A 16,987-nucleotide genomic window follows, 5' to 3' on the forward strand; every position below is an offset into this window, starting at 1 on the left:
AGTCGATTCTGTCTTAAAATAGATAAGACAATCGTGAGGTGTCTGACATGATCCTCAAGAGTACGACTATAAATCAAAATATCATCGAGGAACACCACCACAAATTTCCCCAAATGTTCACGAAAAAGATCGTTCATCATTTGCTGGAAAGTGGCTGGAGCATTGGTTAACCCAAAAGGTAATACGAGAAACTCGTAATGGCCATACCTAGTCCGAAAGGCGGTTCTTTCGACATGCCTTTCATGAATACGTATCTGGTGATAGCCAGTACGCAAATCTATCTTCGTGAAATATTTCGCTCCTGCTAACCGGTCAATTAGGTCATCTGATCTAGGGAGAGGATAACGGTTCTTAATTGTCAACTTATTCAATCTTTTGTAATCTATACACATTCTCCAAGTATTGTCCTTCTTTCTCCTAAGCAACACAGGTGCACCCCAAGGTGATTTACTTGGACGGATCTGGCCCATCCTTAAATAATCTTCGAGTTGTTTAGCCAACTCATCTTCCTCAGCTTGGCTCATCCTATAAGGTGGAATACTCACAGGATGAGCACCAGGGATCAAGTCAATACGATGATCTACTGCCCGTTCAGGTGGTAAACCCGATGGCAATTCCTTAGGAAATACATCTTGAAACGAATCAAGTATCTTCTGTAATTCTTTGCTTTCAAACACACTTAATTCATTCACATCCAATGAAGGGATGAGAAAAGAAGAAAGTGGAATCAATACACAATGGAAAGCGGTGTACAAAGAAGAATTCATTATATTTCCAAAATCAATTGTATTTACAAGAGGTCGCTGAGAGGGATGGATACAATCACCTAAAATACTATACTTGGTGTCCCTATGCTGAAAAGAAAAAATATGACTAGACCAATCTATCTGGACATCAAGAGTCTTAAACCACTCAATCCCTAATAACAAGTCTACATTTTCCAGATGCATGACATAGCATTCCAGAGTATCTTTGTAGTCCTGAATCTGGATTGGAAGCATCTCCACTTTGCGATCCCAAACTTGTCTGCCCGCAGGTAGACGTACCTCATAGGTATGGTCGCTGAGTGTCGTGTCAAGACTCAATTTCTGCACAAGCTTGTAGTTAACAAAGTTATGCGAACTGCCAGGGTCTAAAAGAATGTGAATTTTATGGCCATTCACTTCTCCATAAACTCGGAGAAGATCATGCATGCCAAATACCTTAGAATTGAACAGACAATCAGAACAAGTACTAGGGCGAGAAAGTACAGTAATGGACGTACCTGTCAAAGACAACTGGTTAGCTGCCTTTGGCTTGGGTCCTGCGTTTGACTTGGTACCCTTTTGCTTCGGGCACTCATTACGCATGTGTCCTTTTTCTTCGCAGATAAAACAACGTCCTTCCTTCTTGAGCTTCAAAGCCCTAAGGAGTCGTTTCTTCTTCGCTGGTGTCGAACTTGAATTCTTCGAAGGTTGGTCCGAAGACTTGCCTTCATTCGTGTTAGCCATAGGTGCGGAGAACTTTCTTTTATGCTTGTTCCCCTGCTCGGTAACGGGTTTTGACTTGGAAGAGACCATCGTATCATCATAGATACGAGCTGAATGAATGGCCTCGTCCAAAGTTTTACATTTGTTATTTTTAACCTGTAAACGGTACGAGTCGGATAAACCAGCTACGAAAAATCCCAAAAGAGTAGTGGGATCCATCTTTGTAGCCTTCATCTGCAAGTCACGAAATTTCTGGAGATAGACCTCATAAGTGAGGTGCTGCGAGGTCATGGTCAAAGCTGAAAACCGGGCAACAACATCGTAGTCATCCTCTTTCTTGAGGAATTCTTTCTTGAAAATGTCTTCGAATTGTGCCCAAGTCGTTGGCTTTGGGTTCAGTTCCTTCCACCAAAGCAAAGCTTTGCCGGACAGGAAACCTGCTGCTAACTGTATCTTCTTTCCATCATCATATGGATGAAACTGAAAGTGAACTTGCCACTTATGTAGCCAAGTGTCCACGATCTCCTTGGTTCTCTGCTTTTGCTCGCCCCCGAACGGTTCCGGAGTAATATTGGGGCCTAAAGCTGAAGCCAAGGTATCCATGCCCGAAAAAGTAGAGAGGGTAGTGGTCAAGAGAGCGATGGAGTTCTGCAAAGCCTGCATCTGGGCTGCGATTTGTGCCTGACGTTCCGCCGAAGAAGCTTCGAGAGCTACTTTGAACTCTTGGAAATCTGATTTTGACACAAACTCGTCAAAAAGATCGGCATCAGTGCCTTCCGTAGCCGGCAAGCCTTCGCGTTCCACGAGGGGCTCCAACTCTGATTCTTGGGTCGACATCGTGAAGAGGGTACGCGGAGAGAAAATTTGGTCTTTGCACAACAAAAGTGCGAGCGAGCTCGAGAGCTTGAGAGCTTGAAAACTTGAGAACTTGAGAACTCGAGAAGTCGAGAGATGTGTGGCAAGAAGCCCACCTGAGGGGGGTTTATAAAGGTTTCCCAAAAGCCAAAAAAAAACTCGAAAAGCTAGGCTTAGCTTTTGCTTTAGCTTTTGTGTTTTTTTTTTCTTGAATAAATATATATATATATATATATATATTTTAATATATATATATATATGGATATATATATTCTCTAGTCTTTAAAAAAAAACTTGGAAACCTTAAAGATGGGAAGACTTTTAAACCTTTTTTTTAAAAATTAAACTAAAAAAAAACGAAAGCTAAAAAAAAAACGTAGCTTTTCTTGTTTTTTTTCCCCTCCAGGATTAACTGGCGGCGTGTGCTGCTGGCGCTGACGTCAACCTGCGCTGTCTTTCTTGCTGGCGCCTGAGTGCGAATAGGTAGGCTGCGCCACCCTCGAGTACGCCTGGCCACACCTGGCTGGCTACGCAGGACCTGGCCTGGCGTTGCTTGGCTGGCTGCGCTGCCTGGCCTGGGCGTTGTCTAGCTGGCTACGCAGGCCTGGCCGACTTGATTGGCAGGCCTGGCCGCCTGGTCATGCAGGCTTGGCCGCCTGCTTCCCCGCCTGGTCATGCGTACAAGTCCGCCTGCGCACAAGGCTTGCACACGAACGTGTGCGAATGTGCAACCTTGGCCGACTATGTACTTGCCCGCCACAACGCTGCCCACAAACATGGCGCCAACACGAACTCTAGCACTTTGTCCAGCACGCCTCCACGTTTCAACCCTTCTCTTCTCTCTCTCTCTCTCCCGTTCAATCAACGAAAAGCAAACTTGCTTTTTCGTTTTTCTGTTTCTCTCCCTGCAGGTTAAACAGCTGCACAACAATTCACCTCTTCTTTGCAAAAGCAATCAACCCTATTCAACCTACCATCTCCCATCAACATGGGGTTCTTTGATGAAGAAAAAACACATACAAAACTGAAAACTGCAGTATGCACAGAAAAAACAGCAAGCTTTTTTTTCACATACCGTTCTTCGACCTCTTCTTCTCTACCTACCGACTTGCTCGTTCACGAGGTATGCTCTGATACCACTGTCAAATCCACACGGATCTTCCCTCGTGATCGATCTTGGTTCGAAACTCGAATCCTGCAAACAAACGAACAACAAACAAGCAAGGGGGTGCAGGCCTGACTCACCTCCCAACCATGACAGCCGTGGGCAAGCCCACAGTCTTGGCTGTCCCCACCGAGCCACGAGCTGAGCTAACTAGGTTGACGTACCGACCAATCTCCTCCTCGCGACGTCCCATACCGCCACGAAGCTGCCCTCGCGGGCCTCGAGACTGCTGCCGGCCTTGGCTGCATAAAGCAGGTGCACGTCTGCACTAGATCCAGGCTCCAAGACCATAGAGCTCTCACAAACTCGCGAGACTCTCTATGTATCAATAACTAACCTTGGCCACCCTTTTATAGGCTCTTGGCCGGTCATCGGGCGTCTACACTTGGCCGCCCGCCCGTCCATACTTGGGTGCCCGCCCGTTAGTATATCCCTAACTCAGCTCGTCAATCAGCCTGCCTAGTTCCAAGCTTCCCCAAGCCTCGAAACTAGTCTTGCATGCGTATAGCACACGGTAGATACCCACTGTGCACATGACAGAATCCCCTGTACGTGACTGCAAAAATTTCTTCATTCTGGGATTCTTAACTAGCTGCTGAAAAGTTCCAAGCATGCTAAGAAGCTGTGCCTGAAACAAATCCTCCTGTTCCTGTTCTTCCTCTAACAAGGCTGGCTGTACTACTGGCTCCGTCCGAGCAGAGGCTGACACCTGGGCACCTGTCACCTCTATACGCTGTCTGCGAGTAGAAGAGGAACTCTCTTCGGCAGGGAGCTTGCCTTTCCCTTTGTCTGTCATACTGTCAACTGAAAGTTTAAGGGAACCTGTATCCAAAGAAAGAGACCGTACTCTTTCTCACCTGTAATCAGTTGTACCTCACTATGTGTGTCTCCTGTTCACCCAATCCAATCCGTGTCCGGGCTCTTGCAGAAAAGAGGACCCTATCCCGGCAATGGAACCATGAAACCGGTCTATGGACACATAAAGCGGTAATTCATTCACAAATATCCTGGACTTACTCAGACACACACACAATCACAGAATCCTCGCTCCCTCGCTCAACAACACATTGGCCCCGAAGTCCGGCGCCCCTTGCGGTATTTCTTTATTGTTAAAAAGGTTGGAAATTACAAGCACAAGTGCAATAAAGCACTCTACTTACATCAGCTGAGTTTTACAAATTCTGGGAGAAATTTGCCAGCATAACTGCACTAAAACTGTTCCATAACATCTCAGAATGAGTCCCAATTGACAGGCTCACTTCCATAGGCATCAAGCTACCCAATGGAGTCCAAAACATCACAATTCAGCTCGCTGTAATTTTCTGCACAGACCTGTTTTCAGCTCTGTTTTCAGCCCAAAATAACCCTTGTACTGTCGTGAAGGACTAAAGCAAGGTCCTACTGCATTTTGGCATCAACCGGGCAACATAACAGCCCAAAAACAGCACCTAAACAGTGCTGAAACAGCATTGTATTGAAGAGGTTATTACCCTCTTCCGTCCCTGCTTTGGTGTAGGAACCAACTACACCTGTTCCTGTTCAAGGAGGCAACTAACCTTTGTATATAAGCATGAAATTCACACAACTGTACCTGATTTTATCTGATGAGAGCATTTCCATAGTCTGCAAGAGAGAGAAAGAGAGAGAGAGGCTGTGGGGAGCAAGCTCAACCCTCAATTCTTGAGTTGTAGGGCAAGGGAGTGCACCACCATAGCTGTTTTTCCTGCAACAAAACCACACGATGGCTGCAAATGAGCCTCCTCTTCCCAAATTCCCACGCTTCTCTCTTCTCAACGAGGAGAATGCACCAAAATTTGACACTTGGCACATTTTTAAGCCTTTTCCACATGCAATCTTCCAGGCTAAAAATCTCCTGACTGGTTCACATTCTCACAACAGTCCTTTGTCAGCTTTTGGTTCCCTTGACATTCCACACAAACTGACGCGAACACTTTTCAATTCCGACACTGCCAAAAATAGCAGTTCCCTAGATTTTAGGGATGATGTCATCTGCATTCCTTCTGGTCTCCTGACCATCTTTGACCACTATGGTCACTTCAGAATTTGCTTAGAATTCAAGATACATTCACATTTCGGTGGCGGCCACTTACTAGTGTAAACCGGCCTATGCCCTCATTCAGTGGCCATGTCCTGGACACTGTCATTCATCTTTCAGTGCAATTCTTAGGCTTAGCCAACCACTGGTCCAAAGTCCCACTGGCTGACCCATTCTGACATTGCAATGGCCCAAGCCCTTCCAAGAGATCTCGGGGGAAAACAACAGCAACCAAAGAGAAAGAAAAGAAAAATATATATTTATAAAGAAATGTAAATAAGGAAAACAACTGCAAAAAGTTTCACCTCCTGGTGACATACCCCCCTCTCGAAAGAAGCAAGCGACCTCGATTGCAAGTCCACATGCAAACTGATGACACAGGACGATCACAAGATTCCGCAGGTGATTAGTGTCATCGCATGTATCTCCTGCCAACGGATGACACGGGGCGATGATAGGGATTCCCCACTACCATTTGTGCCATCGCAGGTTCAAGCCTTTCAAATACATGTTTCCGGATGCAACACAGGGCGATAGCATATATCTTGTACTATTAGTGTCACAACATGTAAATCATTCATTTGAAGCGTAACAGATACAACTTCAAAGCACTGAAAGTTCATTCATTGATTAAGTCATTGACAACAAACGTCAAAACTGTACATTGCCAAACATATAATACAAATGTACAGGTCATTCAAAATTCAGGTTCAAAAAGCAGAAATAACTGGGACAGACTCTCCTTTTAGCTTCACATCCAGAACATGAGTCTTGTCCCTATGTACAATTGTGATTTTCCTGTTGAAAGCATCCAACACTGCATGTTTCCTATGACACCATGGAATTCCCAATAGGACATCACATGCTTCCAAGGGCATGATAAGAAACTCCTCTGTGTCGACATAACTCTGTATATGCATGCGAAGTTTGCCAAGTATAGGAGTGACAGGAATTGAATGCCCAGGGCATGCCAAATCAGCCTGTCCAACTGGTCCCATCTCTTCAGCACGAATTCCCAACTTGGCTGCCAATGCTGGTGAAATAAAGTTGGCTCGAGCACCAGGGTCAAAGAAAATCAGCACTGTAGCATCTCTGATTTTACCCCATGCTCTGCACAATTCTGTTGCATCATCACATGGGTGGTCACCAACCATGTCAGGTATCAATCCTGCACTTGGCATTGTCTTCTTCTTGGGTGGCCCTTGTTTATCCTCCGCATCTTTTACTGGCTGTTGTGGACATTTTGCAGCCATATGCCCTTTCTGTTCACAGATGAAACATTTCCCAGCTTGCATCAATGCCTTTCTCTCTCCAAATGACTTGCCATACAGTGGCCTCTTCTGTCCTTTGCCTTAAGGTTCCTTCTTCATTGTGCTCTTGAAACCACCTGAACCTCCCTGAAGCAGTGCATTAGCCATGTTTGCATTCTCAATTAGTTGAGTCATGTTGGAAACATTGGTCTTAGTACAGTAATCCCTGATCTCTTTGGGCAAACCACAGCAATACTTCTCTATTTGCTCTGACAATGGCACTGTCCTGTAAGAAGTTACTGGCAAGAGTGCATCCCAAAACTTCTTATTGTACTCTTCCAGATTTGTACAATTAGCTGCATCCAGTTTGTGCCATGCTGTCATCACATCCACTTCGAAGGTGTTTGTCACCCAGGCAAAAGAGAACTGCTGCTTAAACTGAACCCATGTAGCAGGTGCTTGTCCTTGCATCAACAGTGAGGTCCACCACTGCAATGCATTGCCTTTCAAGAAAGTAGCAGCCTTCCGCACCATAGAAGACTCTGTAAAGTTACCCCCAGTGTATGCTGCATCAAACTGCTGAATAAAAGTCAGCGCTTTCAATTTGTCCTGCATCCCACTGAAAGTCTCAAACTTTACTGCTTGACCTCCTTCTTTGTAATCCCTTTGCACCTTTTCTGCATCAGTCCTTACTGCTCTTTGTCCACTAGGTTGAGAAAATTCAGCCACACTGACAGGTGCTGCGGGCCCCAAAGCTGGACTAAAATAAGTTTGAAATCCGGGCTCCACACCTATATTGGCATAAAGAGGGTTCACAGCTTCCATAGGCATCATTCCTGGTGACCCTCTTGACATCAGTCCTGGCAAAACTGTGGGCGGCCTAGCCATGGCCTGGAAAACAGACCCACCACCAAAATAGCCAGGCTGGGAAGCAATGAATGGAGGAATGGTCGGCATGACCCTTTGCACATTACTGCCCTGGCCATTAAATGTATGTACCTGTGCCTGGGTAACATGTTGCACTGGATCAGCTAGTATCACAGGTGCCTGCTCAACATGCTCTACCCTCATTTGCAACTGTTCTTGTGCCCTCTCTATTGCATGCTGGGATGCTTCAACTTGGGAATCCCCTGTACGTGACTGCAAAAATTTCTTCATTCTGGGATTCTTAACTAGCTGCTGAAAAGTTCCAAGCATGCTAAGAAGCTGTGCCTGAAACAAATCCTCCTGTTCCTGTTCTTCCTCTAACAAGGCTGGCTGTACTACTGGCTCCGTCCGAGCAGAGGCTGACACCTGGGCACCTGTCACCTCTATACGCTGTCTGCGAGTAGAAGGGGAACTCTCTTCGGCAGGGAGCTTGCCTTTCCCTTTGTCTGTCATACTGTCAACTGAAAGTTTAAGGGAATCTGTATCCAAAGAAAGAGACCGTACTCTTTCTCACCTGTAATCAGTTGTACCTCACTATGTGTGTCTCCTGTTCACCCAATCCAATCCGTGTCCGGGCTCTTGCAGAAAAGAGGACCCTATCCCGGCAATGGAACCATGAAACCGGTCTATGGACACATAAAGCGGTAATTCATTCACAAATATCCTGGACTTACTCAGACACACACACAATCACAGAATCCTCGCTCCGTCGCTCAACAACACATTGGCCCCGAAGTCCGGCGCCCCTTGCGGTATTTCTTTATTGTTAAAAAGGAAGCACAAGTGCAACAAAGCACTCTACTTACATCAGCTGAGTTTTACAAATTCTGGGAGAAATTTGCCAGCATAACTGCACTAAAACTGTTCCATAACATCTCAGAATGAGTCCCAATTGACAGGCTCACTTCCATAGGCATCAAGCTACCCAATGGAGTCCAAAACATCACAATTCAGCTCGCTGTAATTTTCTGCACAGACCTGTTTTCAGCTCTGTTTTCAGCCCAAAATAACCCTTGTACTGTCGTGAAGGACTAAAGCAAGGTCCTACTGCATTTTGGCATCAACCGGGCAACATAACAGCCCAAAAACAGCACCTAAACAGTGCTGAAACAGCATTGTATTGAAGAGGTTATTACCCTCTTCCGTCCCTGCTTTGGTGTAGGAACCAACTACACCTGTTCCTGTTCAAGGAGGCAACTAACCTTTGCATATAAGCATGAAATTCACACAACTGTACCTGATTTTATCTGATGAGAGCATTTCCATAGTCTGCAAGAGAGAGAAAGAGAGAGAGAGGCTGTGGGGAGCAAGCTCAACCCTCAATTCTTGAGTTGTAGGGCAAGGGAGTGCACCACCATAGCTGTTTTTCCTGCAACAAAACCACACGATGGCTGCAAATGAGCCTCCTCTTCCCAAATTCCCACGCTTCCCTCTTCTCAAGGAGGAGAATGCACCAAAATTTGACACTTGGCACATTTTTAAGCCTTTTCCACATGCAATCTTCCAGGCTAAAAATCTCCTGACTGGTTCACATTCTCACAACAGTCCTTTGTCAGCTTTTGGTCCCCTTGACATTCCACACAAACTGACGCGAACACTTTTCAATTCCGACACTGCCAAAAATAGCAGTTCCCTAGATTTTAGGGATGATGTCATCTGCATTCCTTCTGGTCTCCTGACCATCTTTGACCACTATGGTCACTTCAGAATTTGCTTAGAATTCAAGATACATTCACATTTCGGTGGCGGCCACTTACTAGTGTAAACCGGCCTATGCCCTCATTCAGTGGCCATGTCCTGGACACTGTCATTCATCTTTCAATGCAATTCTTAGGCTTAGCCAACCACTGGTCCAAAGTCCCACTGGCTGACCCATTCTGACATTGCAATGGCCCAAGCCCTTCCAAGAGATCTCGGGGGAAAACAACAGCAACCAAAGAGAAAGAAAAGAAAAATATATATTTATAAAGAAATGTAAATAAGGAAAACAACTGCAAAAAGTTTCACCTCCTGGTGACAGTAGGAGGTTATTTCACTTGTGGCTTTTGCTTTTGTCTTGGTGATTCATGCATATCATGGCTCAACAACAAGTGGCCAACAATGGCCACTTCAAGTTGTGAAGCTGAGTAACTGTGGGACATCTGTCCCTTACTTGCATCTTTATGGACAGTCGGAGCGCATTGGCAGTTGCGAAGAATCTAGTGTTTCATGCTCGCACTAAGTACATTGAGGTGCACTATCATTATGTCAGGTAGAGAGACTCTGCAGGTGAGATCAACGTGGTCTGTGTCGACACATGACAACATGGCAGATTTGCTCACGAAGGCTCTTCCTCATGAAAAGTTCGAAGCTTTCCATAAAGCATTGGGCTCATTGCCTTTCGGGGATTGATCGGCCATATCCTTGTACATGTTCACATCATCACTATAGGGAGGTTTGTGGACATATACCATATGGGCAGTGAACACATTTAGTAGTTGGGGCATTTTTTCCCTCACTGGGCGGTCTTTCCCCCAGCATGTGAACACGCTCTTATTGCATATTATTGGCAGTTTTTCCCTCACTAGGTTGTCTTTCCGGCAGCATGTGAACACCCTCTTATTTCATATTATTGGGTGTACTTGACCCCTACCACTCATTATCTAGATATTATCAAGTTGAGTGCTTACTACTCCTTCACGCTTCTCTATGTATCTACACGACTGTGTGTGAGAGTGTGTGCTGCAGCTAATCCCAAGGTAACCCTAACAGAACCCAGCCACACGTGTGGAAGCGATGGCAGAAAATGTCATTTTCAGCCAATTGTGGACCTTTATAAACAGGCCAACAGCATGATAGCCATATGCATGTGCCAAGATACTCATGGACATGTATAAGGTAGTATAGAAGAGTTTGGGTTTAGCATGAGCCCTCATGAAGAGGTGTAATTCGCGGAGTGACATTGAGAATAAGTTAGGGTTTGCACAGATAGTTGTGGTAGGAGCATGTCAATGACATGATACATCCACCTAGAGGCAAATATCCATATGAAAATGGACAAGTTGGGAACTCTAGTAAACAATGAGAAAGCAAAATTAAGATGCTCTACACTCCTATGGAGATGTGTGTAGCTTATGAAGAGAAAGCTTGGATTGATTTGCAAGGTAGGAGAACAAAAGGAAAGATTAGATGAAGACCAGAAAAATCTGCAAAAGTCAAAGAAGAGTTGAGGACCAAAGATTTTCTCAAGCGTTGGGCAAAATGAAGAAAATGTCAGTGTCTTAATCCATCAGGCAAACGCCTTGCTATTGTAGGAAACTTTTGGAGGCCATGGAAGCGCCTCGGGGTGGAGTAGACTGTATGGCTTAAACTTGCCAAGGCCCCAGGGGGCCGGATTTCAACCTGGGCCTATGGTGGAAGACCGTACACACACAGCAAATAAATTCAAGCTTTAATACCATGTCATTGAGCACAATATTAATGTGGGAAGGAGGTTATAAGCATGGTCTTCCCCCCAAGGGTTGGTCACGTGTGTTAGTCTATTCCATGCCTGATGATATTGCTTAACCTGATTTAAAAAGAAATATATTTATGGAAGCATTTTGTATTTTATAAATCTTGTGTTTTTATTTTCGAAAGTAAGGTTTTGAAGGGACGTCCTAGCTGACAGTTTCTTTTTTGCAGAATCGCTTCCAAGGCGTGTTTCCTATTAAATGCAACCATGATCGTCACTTGTTGGATGACATTGTTAGATCTGGACAACAGTTTGATTTTGGACTAGAAGCAGGGTCCAAGCCTGAGCTTTTGATTGCGATTGCGAAACTGATGCGGAGTAGAGATGCATTGCTCATATGCAATGGATACAAGGCATGATTTCAAGGCCTTGTCTTTATCACGTTAAGTCTCTTTTGTTTCTTTGATTTCAGATCATAACTACAGAGACATCTTTTATTTTTCAACAGACTTTTGGCAGCCATTCCCAGCCGAGACAGTAGCCGAGCCGATTCTGGGAATGGCAGCTGTTGATGCCATGGACTCGCCTTGCTTTTACCTGATGGTTGATTTGGAATCTGTATGCTAATAGATGCTAGGCTACAATAGATAGTAAGATGGATAACTGTTGTGTGAGTGGGCCTGGACTGTGACTACGTAAATAGCCTCTTAGACCGCGTGTGGTCAGGGATGCCCTCTGCAGTCCTTGTGTGTTGCAGACTTGATCGATACGACCGTTCGGCGTCGAGTGATGAATTATAAAGAGACCTTTGGTTGCTTTGTAGTTTTTGGGCTGCAAGTCCCACAACCCCATGTTTGGACCAATATAGGATTACTGATGCACACAAGCATGTAGCCTATTTGGCAGTGTGCCATATCTATATATATATATATAATTTTTCCGACTCCTACACTCACCCACCTATCCCCTTGCACCCTTACAACATCGGGTGGCAGATGCCCCCCAATGCTCATCTCCGTTTGCAGTGCAAGAGAATAGAACCTAGACGTCTGCCCAGTGGACTCCGTGCTCTACTGCCGCGCTACAATGCCCGGGACTGTGCCAAATCAACATCTGTGGAGACACGGGGATGTTGGGCACATGGGACATGGCTATTCCTCATAATGGGCCCATGGAGCCTTAGATACATGAGCTAGGACATGATATATCTAACATCATCTAGAACAGATGCAACCAAGAAGGATGACATGCTTTTACTAGAATAAGCATGTGGAAGATTTTAATCTCATCCACACCCACGCTCAGGCTCCTGACTTACGAAGCTCAGAACTGAGCAAACTTCCAGGAACTTTTCTCCAAATCGGTTGGATCCACTGCTGATTTGCAAGGCATCTACTTCATCTGCTGATTTTTTGATGCTAGGATTGCAATTGCTTCATTCATAGAGCTGGTATTACAGGACTTCATGGCTCCTCGTTCAAGGCCTATGGATGGACAGATGACCACCTTGCAAGTACAGCCTTAATGCCCCAAACATCCATCAATAAAAAGGATCTGAACTCGGTCATCCGGTTCAACATCCTCCATCTTTATATCTTTTGGACATGGATAGAGCAGCCTCATTTTCCAACAACCTGTAGTTTTACAAGGACCATATCTGACAAATTGGCACTGATAGTTTCATTTGAAGACCGAGGTATTCATAGGGGAACTTGCCACGTTCCAGAAGGATCGTCATTGGTCAAATCTTGTTTGGTTCTCATTGTTTTAGATGCGAGATGGGGGTTTATGGGGATCTGTAGTCACAAAAGGCTTGCAGCATCTGCCAACCGTGCATGTTGAGGGAGGCTCAGACAGAGGAGCACTATCTTTTCAGATGCCATGTCTACTATAACATAGAGGGTGACACTAATATGCAATCAGCACCATGCGTGTTTCAAAGAAGAAAAAAGTTTTCATGTGACTATGGCATGTTGACATCCGGCATACCTCACTTCTTGTTATCCTCTGCATTTTGAAAGAAACAGTGGATGAGTGTATGTGATAATGAAAGGCCTTTGTAGAAGTCATCAACTTCTCTTGAAGTGTTTCATCTCAAGAAAAAGAGGCCCTTGCATCTATAATCAGGGATCCTGTAGGCCCAACAGCCTCCCGGAATAATCAGCCCCCTGATACACCATAAATCAGTGTACGATAATCTAGTTGCAGAGGCACATGCTATTTACAAGGGAAAGTGGAAAATGAGGGAGGGGGCGGGGGGGGGGGGGGTAAGAAAAAAGGGGCCGCAGCATAAAGTGATGTAGGGCTGAAGTCATGTAGTGTAGAACAATGGGAAGCCCAAGTGGGGTTATCTCGGCAGGTGGAAGAGGTGGTGAGAATGGCAGTGAAGTAATGGGCAGTGCAGCAGGAGGATGGAACCAAGCCAAACAGTGAGGTGCAAGAGAAAATGGACAGAGCTAGTGTAGTGGTGGAAGAAGAGGCACAATGCAAAGGTCTAGGCAGGAATCCAGGGGAGGGGAGGTTATTGGAATGCTTAGAGAGGAGAGATGCTGATGCAGCAGGTGATCTCATCTTTATAGTGTGTGGTTTTTCTTGGCATAGGAAGAGCAGCCTTGCGGAAACAATGCCCATGCAAGGGGGCAGGAAAGGGCAGGTACATATAGAATATGCAAGGTAGACAATACGGGAAACAAATGGTGGACGATTTGGGCGCCATCAGAAATATAGAAAGACATAGTATGATTTTGAGACAGGGGAGGGTGACTGGATGTGATTGCAACACCTACAGCAGATTAATTGACTCTCTAGATTTTTATGTTGTCATTTTGTGCAGGATCAAGTGTACATTGAGAGTGTTCTTTTGGCAAGGAAGCTTAGCATAAATGCGATTGTAGTCCTCGAACAGGTTTGGATCAAACTAATTGACTGTATATGATCTCGATACTTTGCAAGGTGAGGTTACAACTTGTTTTCAGTTGCTTGACTTGTCCATCCCTTTTGATATTGCATGCTGGTCCTTGTGATTAGATGGAGGAGCTCGATTTAGTGATTAAAGCTAGTCAAATATTGGGAGTCAAGCCTATAATTGGGGTGAGAGCCAAATTAAGCACCCAACACAGTGGTCATTGGGGCTCAACCTCAGGCGATGATGGAAAGTTTGGTCTAACAGTCAATGAGCTCGTCAAAGTAGTCTACACATTGAGACGAGTACGTGCCGCCAGCGAGGAAGTGTGGTGTCATGAACATGAATTCATGGGCCTTGTTTGAACTTTGATATACTTTAATAAGACTGTTTTGTAAGTGTCTTTTTTTTGCCTCAAAGATTTGGCTGGCTGATTTGAACATCTAATTCTCTCTCATGTTATAGGAAGGGATGTTGGACTGTCTCCAGCTTCTTCATTTTCATATTGGTTCTCAAGTACCGTCCATCTCTACAATCAAGGAGGCAATGCGTGAGGGAAGCCACATCTACTGTGAATTAGCATTGATGGGTGCCCCTATGGTGAGCCCCTCCCCCCCTCCCCCCCCCCTTCCCTGCCCTAGTTGCATCCAGAATGCTTAGAAATTCAACCTGGCTTAACATTCCTATAATGTTTCAGGTGTATATTGATGTTGGGGGTGGACTTGGCATTGACTATGATGGTACCAAGAGCCAGTCGTTTGCATCCACTAATTACAGTATGCAGGTAAGCCCTTTCAATATCTCACTACATCCAACCCCCACATTTCTCTTTTTACCAATGCTGTATACTCCTTGATTTCATCTTTATTTTTTCAGTTTTCCTGTTTACAGCCTTTCTCTCTTCCCTTGACTAGTTTGCCATGTGGTCACAGAATTATGCCAACGATGTTGTTGCAGCTCTTGTTGATGCCTGCATTTTGAAAGGGGCACCTCAGCCAATCATCGTCTCGGAAAGTGGCCGAGCATTGGCTTCCCATCAGTCTGTTCTTGTATTTGATGTTCTGAGCACCAGCGAACGCTCCGAAAGCTCCTCTTTGAGAAATCTAGAGTTGTTAGCAGAAAACAGTACACTAGACTCAGAGCCTTCAGGAGACCGAAAGAAAGAGAGTTCTAATGGGGCTCCTCACTCAGGAGGCCAAGACCCTGGAAAGTACCTCCTCTCCACTTTCCAAGAGGTGTATAATGCACTGGATGAACACAACCTTCAAGAGGGATACAATGATGCAAAGCAATTCAAATTAGAGGCAGCAAGGCTTTTTAAGCTCGGTGGCTTAAGTCTTGAGCAGCGTGCACAAGCAGATGCCCTGTATGATGCGATCTGTCATCGTGTGCTGGCCTCTTTTGAGGAGAGCGATCTTCCAGATGAACTGAAGGAACTGAAGAAGTCATTTGCTGCCGTCTACCATATCAATTTGTCGGTTTTTCGCAGTGTTCCTGACATGTGGGCCATTGGGCAAGTGTTTCCTATTATGCCTTTGCAACGACTCAACGAAAGGCCAGACCTACATGCAGTGCTAGCTGACTTGACATGTGACAGTGATGGAAAAATAGACCGCTTTATAGGTGCTAATGGAAAGTTTGAGACCGTCCTTCCCGTCCATCGCCTGCGTTCTGGCGAGCCGTACTATATGGGCTTGTTCCTGGCTGGTGTTTATCAGGTAATCAGAATCCCTTAATATGCTGTAAGCAGTACTTTGTAAAGGTATTTCCTATTGCTTTTTTCTTGGTTTTTCCTGTCAGTTTGATTGTACTAGTGTTTACAATATGTGCTTTTTCCGGGGTATATGCAGGAGGTTATGGGAAGTGCACACAATCTGTTTGGTGGGACTAATGTTGTGTACATCAAGGCAAAGCCGGCTGGTGCTAGTGGACACAGTAGTAGGCATGGAGGATGGTACACTGTTGAGCATGTGAAATGGGGTGATTCTATGAGGGATATCTTGGGTACAGTACAGCATGCGGCAGATGACTTGTTAGAGGAGTTCCGAAGGGAAGCTGAGGATGGTGTTACCAGTGGCCAATTGACACTAGAAGCAGCTCAGGCACTTCTAGCAAATTATCAATGCTGTCTCAATTCCTACACCTACCTAACATGAGTCTCTGACTCACCATGCTCATGAATTTTCTTCCCCTGCCCATCATAATATTCTCTGACACACTCATGGGCACCTAAAGATGTATGTATGCATGGTGTGTTAATTAATCCCTTAAAGTGTTATTTGGTGCCTAAAACGTCTCTTGAAACCTGGAGTGGGATTGAAATATAAGTATGCATCTCATCATCATGGGGCTGCAGTTTTGGGGTGTAGTCTTTGAAGCTGACAAATGTTCGCCTGGAGTTGCAATTGCCACTTTTTGCAGGTAAGATTCACATGCAAGTCATCAACACTGTGGTTAAGAATATCAATATTCTAACAGAGGATGCTGGTATTTTTTGAGTGTTGCTCATCACAAGGTTCTGATTTTATAAGAGGTTTTGTGTTGATCCCTTGGAGTAGAACTTTTCAATATGATTTTTCTAAAATAACTCCATACAAAGAGCAATGAAAATAGTCTGAGATTGTATGGAAGGAGAGCCTTCGGGGTGAACTTTTGCATGCTCTTACCTCAGTTGTCTGTTTGAGCTTCCCAAGAATGTCGATGAATTCGTACATGCAATTGAGCTGCCCAAGAATGTTGATGAAGTTGTGCATTGGAAAATGGGTTTTACTTTGGATGGTTGAAAGCAGGCCTAGAATTTGAAGGCTGCCCAAGAATGTTGATGAAGTTGTGCATGGGAAAATGGGTTTTACTATGGATGGTTGAAAGCAGGCCTAGAATTTGAAGGCTGCGGCACCATTTCAAGGGGGGAATGGGTTTTACTTTAGATG

The 16,987-nt window shown here is 44.9% G+C and overlaps 1 protein-coding gene across 3 annotated transcripts in view; it reads left to right on the top strand.

The window, feature by feature from the left end:
* Positions 1 to 16,605, top strand: part of LOC147633554 (uncharacterized) — a 47,996-nt gene extending 31,391 nt beyond the window's left edge. The window contains exons 3-9 of one of the 3 annotated variants that reach the window (XM_086806661.1): positions 11,386 to 11,568; positions 13,989 to 14,060; positions 14,183 to 14,362; positions 14,523 to 14,657; positions 14,755 to 14,841; positions 14,990 to 15,775; positions 15,908 to 16,605. In XM_086806661.1, the coding sequence (XP_086662787.1) occupies positions 11,386 to 11,568; positions 13,989 to 14,060; positions 14,183 to 14,362; positions 14,523 to 14,657; positions 14,755 to 14,841; positions 14,990 to 15,775; positions 15,908 to 16,213 (1,749 nt within the window). In that variant the 3' untranslated portion in view covers positions 16,214 to 16,605. The remainder of the gene's footprint in view (positions 1 to 11,385; positions 11,569 to 13,988; positions 14,061 to 14,182; positions 14,363 to 14,522; positions 14,658 to 14,754; positions 14,842 to 14,989; positions 15,776 to 15,907) is intronic. The other 2 variants (XM_086806662.1, XM_086806663.1) reach the window with 2 other exon arrangements.
* Positions 16,606 to 16,987: the final 382 nt, after the last annotated feature.

Source organism: Cibotium barometz, chromosome 12 (assembly GCF_041138505.1).
Source record: "Cibotium barometz isolate CiBa-2024 chromosome 12, ASM4113850v1, whole genome shotgun sequence".
Lineage (NCBI taxonomy): Eukaryota > Viridiplantae > Streptophyta > Polypodiopsida > Cyatheales > Cibotiaceae > Cibotium > Cibotium barometz.